Here is a 12,931-nt window from a genome sequence, read left to right on the forward strand (position 1 = left end):
GGTTGAGGTCCTTGAGTTAAATTACAAAGACCCTCAATAATGCAAGATGCGGCCTAAACCTGGCAAAAGTGGGCTCTCGAGTCCGAGTCTGTTTCCTCGCTGAGCAATAGCAGGAAGCATATTAGAATGATGTCACTTAGGATCTTCCTGGCCTGTAACTTTTTTCTTTGATGTTTATTTCTGCTTGTTTGTAGGGCCAGGGAGACCTGTTGAAGAACGCCAAGAATGAAGCCATAGAAAACATGAAGCAGATCCAGCTGGCGTGCTTGTCGTGTGGCCTCAGTAAAGCCCCCAGCAGTGGTGCTGAGGTGAAGAGTAAGCGCAGCCTGGAGGCCATAGAGGAGAAGGAGAGCTGTGAGGACAATGGGAAGCTGTGACCCCGAGCCGCAGCAATGCCTTCACCTAGCCTTCCTGCCAAGGACTCTGGTTTTCCCTTCTGATTTGCTTTCTTTAATAAGATTTTTAGAAGTTCACAAGAAGATGCCCTCTATGGGATATTGGACATAAACAGATATTTTCACAGCGTCAGTATTTTAATGTAGTTAATTTATCTAAGTTAAAACCTCTAGAAGCAGTGTTTTAAAATTCTGAGATGTGTGTACACACTCATGTATGGATGTGGGTGGAAGTGTGTGTATGTGTGTGTGTGTGAGAGAGTGAGAGACAGAGAGAGAGATAGAGAGCAAAAAAGAAAGATTGAGAGAGATGAGTGGTAAGGGGAGAGAGAGGTTGAGATTCTGTTAAAATCTATTCTGTGTTGCATTATTCATTTGGTAAGTTATTACTTATCATTTTGGGACAAATTTGTTAATCTGAAATTCTAAAGAGCACTTACTATAACCTGTTGCTGTGTTTAATTTTATTTCTCTACCTTTGTCATTTAATTTAGAGATCTTAACATAGCTTATTGTGGAAGGAAGCCAAAGTTACCAATGCATAGATATTTTAATAGATTAAATATAGATTAGACAAATTCCTAAGAATCACAGTAGAAATAAAAGTGAATGAAAGCTAAACAGTTGATCAGAATTTCTGGAGGATCAGTTAGTGAACTCTTTAAAATATTTATTAAATAAAAGCAATTTTTAGAAAGCTTTTTGTAGTTTACTAAACAGATGTGATGTCATTGGGAAAGCTGATCATAAGTGAATTTATACCCACCCACTCTGAAACACAGTGAAAACTCTGTTGAGATTAGAATTTTGATGTGACAACAATATTCAGTTATGAAATTTCAAGGTTGAGATTTGTAAGAATGTCTCATTCTTCCAAACTGGGGATCTAGAGTTCATTTTCTCTAACAAACATGGGCAGAGAGGAGGTCTTGGCTTTCATTGCATTTAATTTATAGTACTAAATTTAAAGACGTCGTCCAAACAATATCATATCATCATATTGAGATGATATAAATTCTGTGCATCAGATAACATTGTGATGATTTAAGGACTAACTGATTACAAAAATCTATTATATAATTTTAACACATGCAGAAAAACAAACACGCCAAAAAAGCAAATGACTAATTCGGGTACATTTATAATTGCATCCAGATAATTTTTATCCTAATATCTTCATAAAGTACTGGAGTATAATATGTTTGTTACCTCCAACAGAACTAAATGTTCTATGGTTATGAAAATTTATTTATTTGAAACATTGCTTTTATTTTGAAAAGCTTCTTAATTAATTTGGTTAACAAATATGCTAATTTGGGGGAAGCTAGGGAAGATCATTGTTGAACTTTTGCAAATACAAACATCTTCTATGGCTACTGTGTTAAGTTATTTCTGACTTCTTAACACTATTATGCTTATGTTGCACATTACTGAGACAGTAAAGATATAAAACAACACTTTTATCGTTCTCTTTTATTGGAAATTAATGGAAAAAGGAGCGATAATGAAAATAAGTTTTTATATCAAAAATATCTTACAGAATATACATCCACGGACCAGATATGATGATATTTCTCCCTAGGTTTAAAACTGGGTGCTTAGAAAGCACACAAGCTCATTTGAAGGTAGGTTTCCAATGGTATACAGTAACCAGAAAATGTCCTTACCCTCCATTGTAAAAAATACTTCCCCTGCATGGTAGTTACAAGGAATAGTGGAACATGGATATCTAAGTCCTTTATGATGAAAAAGAGGCGATATAAATAGAAACAAAACCTTCCTGATATCAACCAATTGGTTGGTTTCACCTGTGGACTGCTTCACCTCCCTGAATTCCTTGTGGAAAAATCCATGCCTTTACCAGAGAGACAAGAAGACAAGCTAAAGGGTGGCAGACTTTCAAAGGATATTTATTCATGTATTTATTTTAGGGTCAAATCCAATCTTCAGAGTGGCTTCTCTGGTTTATTCTGTTAGCAAAAATGAGATCATATTATAGAAGCTGCTTTGTAACAGGCTTTTTACAGCAATAAAAGCAGTACATCCTGAATATCTTTCTGTGTCAACAATATGCATGTACATTGGTACTGTCAGCCTTTGAATTGAAAATAGTCCATACATGACATATTTTATTTGGTCACTGAATCTTATTCAAAAAATTTTTAAACAATAGACAACTTTTAAACATGAGGAGATTTCACATAAAATTTCAATTTTTTACTTCACTTAAAATATTGGCTATACTGACAACACTAGACCCTCCCCCACTTCTTACTTGGCATCAATTAATTGGAGTTGCCCTCTTCAAAAGGGGCACATGCTGTCTAAGTCTGCCAAAGAGTCTCTTCACTCATTTATGTTACATCTTGCCCCTGTGGTCATCTTAAGTTGTGATCCTTGATCCACATCATTATTTATAATGAAGACATAGTGTCTTTATATGTGGATTACCATGACATATTTTACCAATATCCTATTGTTAGACTTTTATCTCCTAATTTCTTATTATATAAGCATTGCAGTGATGAAAATCTATTTTTTCAAAGTTGTTCAGCTTTTTCTCTAGGATAAATTTCTAAAAGTGGAATTCTTGGTTAAAGAATAGATATATTTTTAGGGATTTTGTGATAATTGGCAGTTTCTGGAAAACTTATGCAATTTAATTTCCTACATAAGTTTATGAAAGTGTACAAATCTTGGCTAATATAAAATTTAATTTTTCTCATTTTCATCTTTACCAATCTACTATGTTAAAAATCTTACTTCTCTTTATCTTTATTCTCTAGTCAGATTGAACACACTTTAATATGTTCATTGACTATAAATAATCTCATAGAGATTGTCTTTGTGGACTGTTAAATTTTTATCTTTTATTATTTATTTTTAAGAGGCATTTACTTAATAAGAATCTTTAACCCTGAGTTTGTTCTGTGTGTTGCTAATGTTTTTTGATGTATAGATCCCTAATTTAATCCATGTTAGATTTTTTTTTCTTCATGTTTACTGTTAAAGACATTTTTGCCCCAGATGTTCATGAAGATATTCTTTAACCTGCTGATAGCTTTTTTGATTTACTTTTCACATTTAAATTTACAAGTCCCCTAAAATTGACTTCTGTGTAGAGCATAAGGTAGAGGCCCAATTCCATCTTTTCCCAACATGGATAATCAATTGATTGGGTCCATTTATTGTAAAGACTGTCCTTTGTCCATGACTCTATAGTGCCACCCTCATGAAAAGTGTAGCACTCAAGTATGTGTGTGTGCCTCTTTACAGAATCTCTATTCAGTTCCATTGGTCTATGCTGGTCCTGGCAACATTATTTTAATGTCTTCATTACTATAGTTTTACCATGTTTTGATATCAGAGAGTGTAGGCTCCTTACTTCTCTTCTTCACCATTTTCTTGGCTATTTTTGCTCTTTTCTTTTCCATATAAATTGTAGAATCAGCTTATTAATTTCCACCAGACACTTCATGGAATTTTGGTTAGTATTTTATTGAATGTATGGGTAGTCCCGACATATTTACATTATTGATTAATCCAGTCCATTCTCATGGTGTATTTCTCCATTGTTAAGGTCTTATTTACTTTCTCTTAATACTGTGTTGCCGGAGAAGGCAATGGCACCCCACTCCAGTACTCTTGCCTGGAAAATCCCATGGACGGAGGAGCCTGGTAGGCTCCAGTCCATGGGGTCGCTAAGAGTTGGAGACGACTGAGCGACTTCACTTTCACTTTTCACTTGCATGCATTGGAGAAGGAAATGGCAACCCACTCCAGTGTTCTTGCCTGGAGAATCCCAGGGACGGGGGAGCCTGGTGGGCTGCCGTCTATGGGGTCGCACAGGGTCGGACACAACTTAGCAGTGGCAGCAGCAGTACTACATTGCTGTGTAAGGCTTTGGACTTCTTTAATTAGATTTATTCCTAGACATTTAATGTTTCTCTTGCTGTTAGAAATAGTAACATCTTAAAATTCCAAATTGCTTATTTATGGCATATAGAAAATACAATAGATTGTTTTGTGATAGCCACATGTAGAGTGAGTTTACTAAATGCATTTGTTAGTTGTAATTACCTCTTTATTATTTTGGTTTTCATCTGTACACAGTCATGTCATCTGAAAATAATGACAGTTTTATTTTTTTGTTTCTGATTCTTTTATATGTGTTTTATTTGTTTTTCTTGCTTTATTGAACTGGCTAAAACCTTCAGGATAATATTCAGCAGACGTGATACCAGTGAACATACTTTCTCATTCCCAGTCTCAGGGGAAAGTTTCTAATATCTCATCATTATGTATGATACATACTCTAGATTTTGGTAGATTTTATTGGAAATTAAAGTTTTTAAATGTAACTTTTGCCATTTATATAGAGATAAAAATATAGAAGTAAATTTTATGATTTTGGGTTAAGTTCATGAATTTTAGGTGTGACACCCACCTATAAGTGGACAAAAGGAGAAATAAGATTGGACTTCATCAAAATTAAAACTTCTGTACTTAAAAGGACACCATCAATAAACTGAAGAGACAGTTCAAGAGTGAGTTTGCAAATTACATATCTGATAAAGACTGGAATTAGAATATATAAAGAACTGCTGCTGCTGCTGCTAAGTCGCTTCAGTCGTGTCCGACTCTGTGTGACCCCAGAGACGGGAGCCCACCAGGCTCCCCCGTCCCTGGGATTCTCCAGGTAAGAACACTGGAGTGGGTTGCCATTTCCTTCTCCAATGCATGAAAGTAAAAAGTGAAAGTGAAATCGCTCAGTCGTGTCTGACTCCTAGCGACCCCATGGACTGCAGCCCACCAGGCTCCTCCGTCCATGGGATTTTCCAGGCAAGAGTACTGGAGTGGGATGCCATCACCTTCTCCGATATAAAGAACTAATACAACATAATAAAAAGACAAACTAATTTTTAAAATGGATGAAGGATCTGAACAGACATTTTTTCAAAGAAGATGAAGATATTCAGCGTCATTAACCATCACAAAAATTTAAATAAAAACCCACAATGTGTTACCATTTTATATCTACTGCTGCTGCTGCTACTGTTTGGTTGCTAAGTTGCTAGGATTATATAACAAATGCATTATAACACATTTTAGTGAGGAGGTGGTAAAAGTTAGAACCATCATACACTGCTGGTGGAAATGTTAAATGGTAGGGCTGCTTGGGACAACAGCTTGACATTTCATCGGAAGGTTAAACATAGTTACCACAGATCAGCAATTCTGTTCCTAGGTATACACCTAAGAGAAATGAAAACATATGTTCACAAACAAAAGCTTGTACACAAATGTTCATAGTAGCATTCAGTTCAGTTCAGTTTAGTTCAGTCGCTCAGTCGTGTCCAACTCCTTGCGACCCCATGAATCACAGCATGCCAGGCCTCCCTGTCCATCACCAACTCCCGGAGTCCACCCAGACCCACGTCCATTATTCATAATAAAAAGTGGAAACAATTCAAATGTCCATTAACTGATGAAAGGATAAGCAAAAAAATATATCCATTCAATGGATTCAGTTCAGTTCAGTCAGTCATGTCCAACTCTTTTCAATCCCATGGACTGCAGCACACCAGGCTTCCTTGTCCATCATCAACTCCCAGAGCTTGCTCAAACTCATGTCCATGGAGTCGGTGATGCCATCCAACTATCTCATCCTGTGTCGTCCCACTTTTTATTTAAATTGTTAAATACAATGGATCACTTAGTAATAATAAGTACCAATAAAGGCTACAACATGAATGAGTCTTAAAAACATTCTAAGCAAAGAAGGCCAGATATAAAGGCCACTTAATGTATGTTTCCATTTATGTAAAATGTCTGTATTAGGCAAATCCATGGAAACAGAGGAGACAGGGATCAAGACCATTCCCACAGAAAAGAAATGCAAAAAAGCAAAATGGCTGTCTGGGGAGGCCTTACAAATAGCTGTGAAAAGAAGAGAAGCAAAAAGCAAAGGAGAAAAGGAAAGATATAAACATCTGAATGCAGAGTTCCAAACAATAGCAAGAAGAGATAAGAAAGCCTTCTTCAAAGATCAATGCAAAGAAATAGAGGAAAACAGCAGAATGGGAAAGACTAGAGATCTCTTCAAGAAAATCAGAGATACCAAAGGAACATTTCATGCAAAGATGGGCTCGATAAAGGACAGAAATGGTATGGACCTAACAGAAGCAGAAGATATTAAGAAGAGATGGCAAGAATACACAGAAAAACTGTACAAAAAAAGATGTTCACGACCCAGATAATCACAACAGAGTGATCACTGACCTCGAGCCAGACATCCTGGAATGTGAAGTCAAGTGGGCCTTAGAAAGCATCACTACGAACAAAACTAGTGGAGGTGATGGAATTCCAGTTGAACTATTCCAAATCCTGAAAGATGATGCTGTGAAAGTACTGCACTCAATATGCCAGCAAATATGGAAAACTCAGCAGTGGCCACAGGACTGGAAAAGGTCAGTTTTCATTCCAATCCCAAAGAAAGGCAATGCCAAAGAATGCTCAAACTACCGCACAATTGCACTCATCTCACACACTAGTAAAGTAATGCTCAAAATTCTCCAAGCCAGGCTTCAGCAATATGTGAACCGTGAACTTTCTGATGTTCAAGCTGGTTTTAGAAAAGGCAGAGGAACCAGAGATCAAATTGTCAACATCCTCTGGATCATAGAAAAAGCAAGAGAGTTCCAGAAAAACATCTATTTCTGCTTTATTGACTATGCCAAAGCCTTTGACTGTGTGGATCACAATAAACTGTGGAAAATTCTGAAAGAGATGGGAATACCAGACCACCTGATCTGCCTCTTGAGAAACCTGTATGCAGGTCAGGAAGCAACAGTTAGAACTGGGCATGGAACAACAGACTGGTTCCAAATAGGAAAAGGAGTTCGTCAAGGCTGTATATTGTCACCCTGTTTATTTAACTTATATGCAGAGTGCATCATGAGAAACACTGGCCTGGAAGAAACACAAGCTGGAATCAAGATTGCCAGGAGAAATATCAATAACCTCAGATATGCAGATGACACCACCCTTATGGCCGAAAGTGAAGAAGAACTAAAAAGCCTCTTGATGAAAGTGAAAGAGGAGAGTGAAAAAGTTGGCTTAATGCTCAACATTCAGAAAATGAAGATCATGGCATCCAGTCCCACCACTTCATGGGAAATAGATGGGGAAACTGTCAGACTTTATTTTTCTGGGCTCCAAAATCACTACAGATGGTGATTGCAGCCATGAAATTAAAAGATGCTTACTCCTTGGAAGGAAAGTTATGACCAACCTAGATAGCATATTCAAAAGCAGAGACATTACTTTGCCAACAAAGGTTCATCTAGTCAAGGCTATGGTTTTTCCAGTGGTCATGTATGGATGTGAGAGTTGGACTGTGAAGAAGGCTGAGGGCCAAAGAATTGATGCTTTTGAACTGTGGTGTTGGAGAAGACTCTTGAGAGTCCCTTGGACTGCAAGGAGATCCAACCAGTCCATTCTGAAGGAGATCAGCCCTGGGATTTCTTGGGAAGGAATGATGCTAAAGCTGAAACTCCAGTACTTTGGCCACCTCATGCGAAGAGTTGACTCATTGGAAAAGACTCTGATGCTGGGAGGGATTGGGGGCGGGAGGAAAAGGGGACGACAGAGGATGAGATGGCTGGATGGCATCACTGACTCGATGGACGTGAGTCTCAGTGAACTCCGGGAGTTGGTGATGGACAGGGAGGCCTGGCGTGCTGCGATTCATGGGGTCGCAAAGAGTCGGACACAACTTAGCGACTGAGCTGACCTGATCTGATCTGATCTGATGGAAACAGAAAGTACACTAGTGTTTGGCATGGGCGGGGACAGGGTGGAGTGGAGAATGATTACTAAAGGATATGGTTTCTTTTTGGGGTGATAAAAATGTCTGAAATTAGATAGTGGTGATGTTTGCACAGCTTTGTGAATGTACTGAAAACTATTGTGCAGTTTAAAAGAACGAATTTTATGGTATGTAAATTATGAGTAAAATGATTATAAAAAAAGAAACATAAAAGAACTTATATACTGAACCAAGCTAGTGCAATAACTCTAAGAAGTCTAATATATCTGAAATTGGCGAGAAGCAGGGGGACAAAGAAAAGTGAGAAAGTAATGACTCAAAAACCCCTCATTTTTGTTGAAAACTATAATGCCCCAGATCCAAGAATCTTAAAAACACCCCAAGGACCAGAGACAAAAAAACAAAAAAGGCTCATTATGGTCATCAAATTGGTCAAAAGTAGTGATAAGGAGAAAAGTTTGAAAGTAGACAATAAAATAAGGCATGTATGTATGTTTGTCTACTCTTACTTGTGGTCAAGTGTGGTCCCAAAATATGGAAAATTTCAGAAATAAAAATTCATGAGTTCTTTATTGTATGTTTCTGAGTAGTGTGATGGAATCTCACATGGTCCTGCTTCATCCTGCCCGGATTCCCCAACCATTGACATTGTACTGTCAGAAGGTTAGTAGTTGCCTACTGCTATGTCACAGTGCCTGTGTCATTCATTCACTTCATCTTACTATGTAGGCCTTCTGTCGTTGCATGTCATCACAAGAAGAAGGGTGAGTACAGTACAATGAAGTATTTTGAGACAGAGCTCATATTCACATAACTTAAACTATAATTGCTCTATTTTATTATTAGTTATTATTGTTAATCTCTTACTGTGTCTAATTTATGAATTAAACTTTATCATAGGTATGTATGTATAGGGGAAAGCAGGGCTGGGCATGTAGCTCAGTGATAGAGCATGTGCTTTGCATGCGTAAGGCCCTGAGTTCGATCCCTGGCATCTCCTTGTCTTTCAATCAACAGTGTTGGTTTGTTGGGCTTCCCAGGTGATGCTCGTGGTACAAGTACCCGCCTGCCAATGCGCAGGAGACGTAAGAGGTGCAGGTTTGATCTCTGGGTCAGGAAGATCCCCTTGAGTAGGAAAGGACAACTCACTCCAGTATTCTTGCCTGGAGAAGTCCATGGAGAGGAGCCTGGCGGGCAATAGTCCAAAGGGTTGCGAAGAGTCGGACATGACTTTAGTGACTTAGCAAGTGTGCACACATTGTTGTTAATCTCTTAGTGTGTCTAATTTATAAATTAAACTTTATCATATGTATGTGTGTATAAGAAAAAACCTGGCATATATAGAGTTTGGTACTGTCTGTGATTTCAGGCATCCACTAGGGGTCTTAAAACATACCAGTCATACTTATGAGGAATGTTTTATCTTGATAGTGGTGATCAACTAATGTCATACATATGTCAAAACTTAATCAAATTGTATGCCTTAAATGTGTGCAGTTTATTTCATGGAATTATACTTCTGCATAAACTGTGGAAAATTCTGAAAGAGATGGGAATACCAGACCACCTGACCTGCCTCTTGAGAAACCTATATGCAGGTCAGGAAGCAACAGTTAGAACTGGACATGGAACAACAGACTGGTTCCAAATAGGAAAAGGGGTACGTCAAGGCTGTATATTGTCACCCTGCTTATTTAACTTATATGCAGAGTATATCATGAGAAACACTGGGCTGGAAGAAACACAAGCTGGAATCAAGATTGCTGGGAGAAATATCAATAACCTCAGATATGCAGATGACACCACCCTTATGGCAGAAAGTGAAGAGGAACTATAAAGCCTCTTGTTGAAAGTGAAAGAGGAGAGTGGAAAAGTTGGCTTAAAGCTCAACATTCAGAAAATGAAGATCATGGCATCTGGTCCCATTACTTCATGGGAAATAGATGGGGAAACAGTGGAAACAGTGTCAGACTTTATTTTTCTGGGATCCAAAATCATTGCAGATGGTGATTGCAGCCACGAAATTAAAAGACATTTACTCCTTGGAAGGAAAGTTATGACCAGCCTAGACAGCATATTCAAAAGCAGAGACATTACTTTGCCAACAAAGGTTCGTCTAGTCAAGGCTATGGTTTTTCCACTGGTCATGTATGGATGTGAGAGTTGGACTGTGAAGAAAGCTGAGCACTGAAGAATTGATGCTTTTGAACTGTGGTGTTGGAGAAGACTCTTGAGAGTCCCTTGGACTGCAAGGAGATCCAACCAGTCCATTCTAAAGGAGATTAGTCCTGGGTGTTCATTGGAAAGACTGATGTTGAAGCTGAAACTCCAATCCTTTAGCCACCCCATGTGAAGAGTTGACCCATTGGAAAAGACCCTGATGCTGGGAGGAATTGGGGACAGGAGGAGAAGGGGACGATAGAGGATGAGATGGCTGGAAGGCATCACCGACTCGATGGACATGAGTTTGGGTAGACTCTGGGAGTTGGTGACGGACAGGGAGGCCTGGCGTGCTGCGATTCATGGGGTCGCAAAGAGTTGGACACGACTGAGCCACTGAACTGAACTGAACTGAACTGAAGGACTTCCCAGGTGGCACAGTGGAGGAGATGCAGGAGACATGGGTTTGATCCCTGGGTCAGGAAGATTCCGTGGAGTAGGAAGTAACAACCCACTCCAGTATTCTTGCCTGGAGAATTCCATGGACAGAGGAGCCTGGCAGGTTACAGTGCATGAGTGGCAAAGAGTTGGACATGACTGAGTGACTGAACATACACACATACCTCAGTAAAGCTTTTAAAATACTCAGTAGTTTCCCTGTATTAATAATATTTTTGAAGCAGGTTTATTTTTTCACTTATAAGTAAACATTTTCTCTCCCTGAAAGTTTCTGGTTTTTCTTTTTCTCTGATGTACATGATATCACCTCTGTATATTTTCAAATAGTTAAGTTTTACTTTTATTTGGGGAATTGTGAGTTTATAGAGTTGGAGTTTTTTAGCTTAAAAAGCTTTTGTTTTGTATTTTTCCTGTGTGTGTGTGTTTAGGGACATATTTGCTTTCATGTATCTGCTTTAGTCTTTTCAGGATCAGTAGTTGGCTATACCGTCATTTTATCCTTTCCTTTATCTTCTCTGTAATCATGTTATTTTTCTGCATTTTCCTTTGTATTCTGGGAGATTTTTGTGTGTGTGTGTGACTTTACAACAAACATTCCATTTTATATGTTGTCAGTTTTGTTGTTTCAGTATTTCACCACATTTTTCATTGTAAATATTTCTTCATTTTATCGGGCTATTCGTTTAAGTTCCCGCCTGCTTCTCAGATGGCTTTTCTCCTTATGATCTATTTTCTGATCCTATCATTAAAGTTAATAGTTACTGTGTCTTCTGTGTGTCAAATACCATGCTATATGCTTATATGCATAATCTCATTTAGTTCTCAAAACATTCTTAGAGATCAGTGTTATCACTTTGGAGATAGGGAAAGGGAAACTGAGGCTTAGAGAATGTGTATTGCTACAAACAGATCACCCAAAATCTATTGGATTAAAAAATCAAGCCTGTTTATTTTGTTGACAGATTTGCAGTTTAGGTAGGGTTTAACAGAGGTACCCAGCTCTGTTCCATTCAGTGTCAGTTGGGATGATTTGAAGGCTTGGGGCCAAAATCATTTGAAGACTTTTTCCTGCCCGTGGCTGGTCATGGATGCTGGCTATTGACTGAGACTTTAACTGGATATATACAGATAGTCTCTGCATTGGGCCTGGTCTTCCTCACAGAATGGTGGCTGGGTCTGAAGAGTAAGTGTTCCTCAAGAGAGCGAGGCAGGGGAAAGCTGTGTCACCTCATATGACTTAGTGTTGGAAGGCACATAATGCCACTTCTATTAAGTTACATCCACTGAAGCAGCACAAAGGCACACCCAGTATCAAGGAGGGGTGGGTGGATTTCTACTCTTGCTGAGTGCATGCATGTTCACCATGATGAACACAATGTGAAGAAAGTAGCTTCATTCACGTCTGACTCTTTGTGACCCTATGTACTGTAGCACGCCAAGCTCTTGTGTTCATGGGTTTTTCCAGGCAAGAATACTGAAGTGGGCGCACATTTCCTCCTTCAGGGAATTGTCCCGACCCAGGCATTGAACGCTTGTCTCCTGCCATTGCAGGTGATTCTTTACTGCTGAGCCATTGGGGAAGCCCATATTGAAATGTGGTAAGGCTCTAAAAGACCATGTGAAACCAGAAATGTTACTCTTGTCAGTTTTGGAAACTTTAATCTTCCACAGCAAAATTATGTAATTTTCCCAAAGTCACTTGATAATAATGAAGCAAGTTTTCTTTTTTCATAAAAATCATTTCTTCTTACAGTTATACTGAGTATAAAAGAGATGCTGTCTCAAATTTTCTTAAAAATTTTTAAGTATGACTTTCCATAACTCTTGTGCTATGGTCATGTTCCTTTATGGTGTAGGAGCTTTTATTAGCATCTTTTATGTTACAAAATATTTTTTTTTATAAATTCATGCTTTGTAATATTTTAAGAAAATTTTCTTTCTTGAGAAATTACATGAGTTTGTTTTTGCTTTATTTCCTCTGCTTAGCTAGGATGTTTTTAAAACCCTTAAAATTTAAATGAAGAACTGAATCTTTGATTATAAGCCACAGAATCTGATGTTACTTACTTAGTGATCTAGTTATCTC

General features: G+C 38.2%; 1 protein-coding gene across 7 annotated transcripts in view; it reads left to right on the plus strand.

Annotated features, from left to right (window-relative positions):
• PLCL1 (phospholipase C like 1 (inactive)) overlaps positions 1–2,445 on the plus strand; it is a 397,143-nt gene extending 394,698 nt beyond the window's left edge. For 5 of the 7 annotated variants that reach the window (XM_070799984.1, XM_019974509.2, XM_070799997.1 and 2 more), the window contains one exon: positions 195–2,445. In XM_070799984.1, the coding sequence (XP_070656085.1) occupies positions 195–377 (183 nt within the window). In that variant the 3' untranslated portion in view covers positions 378–2,445. The remainder of the gene's footprint in view (positions 1–194) is intronic. The other 2 variants (XM_070799971.1, XM_070799975.1) reach the window with 2 other exon arrangements.
• The last annotated feature ends 10,486 nt before the right edge of the window (positions 2,446–12,931 follow it).

Source organism: Bos indicus, chromosome 2, assembly GCF_029378745.1.
Source record: "Bos indicus isolate NIAB-ARS_2022 breed Sahiwal x Tharparkar chromosome 2, NIAB-ARS_B.indTharparkar_mat_pri_1.0, whole genome shotgun sequence".
Lineage (NCBI taxonomy): Eukaryota > Metazoa > Chordata > Mammalia > Artiodactyla > Bovidae > Bos > Bos indicus.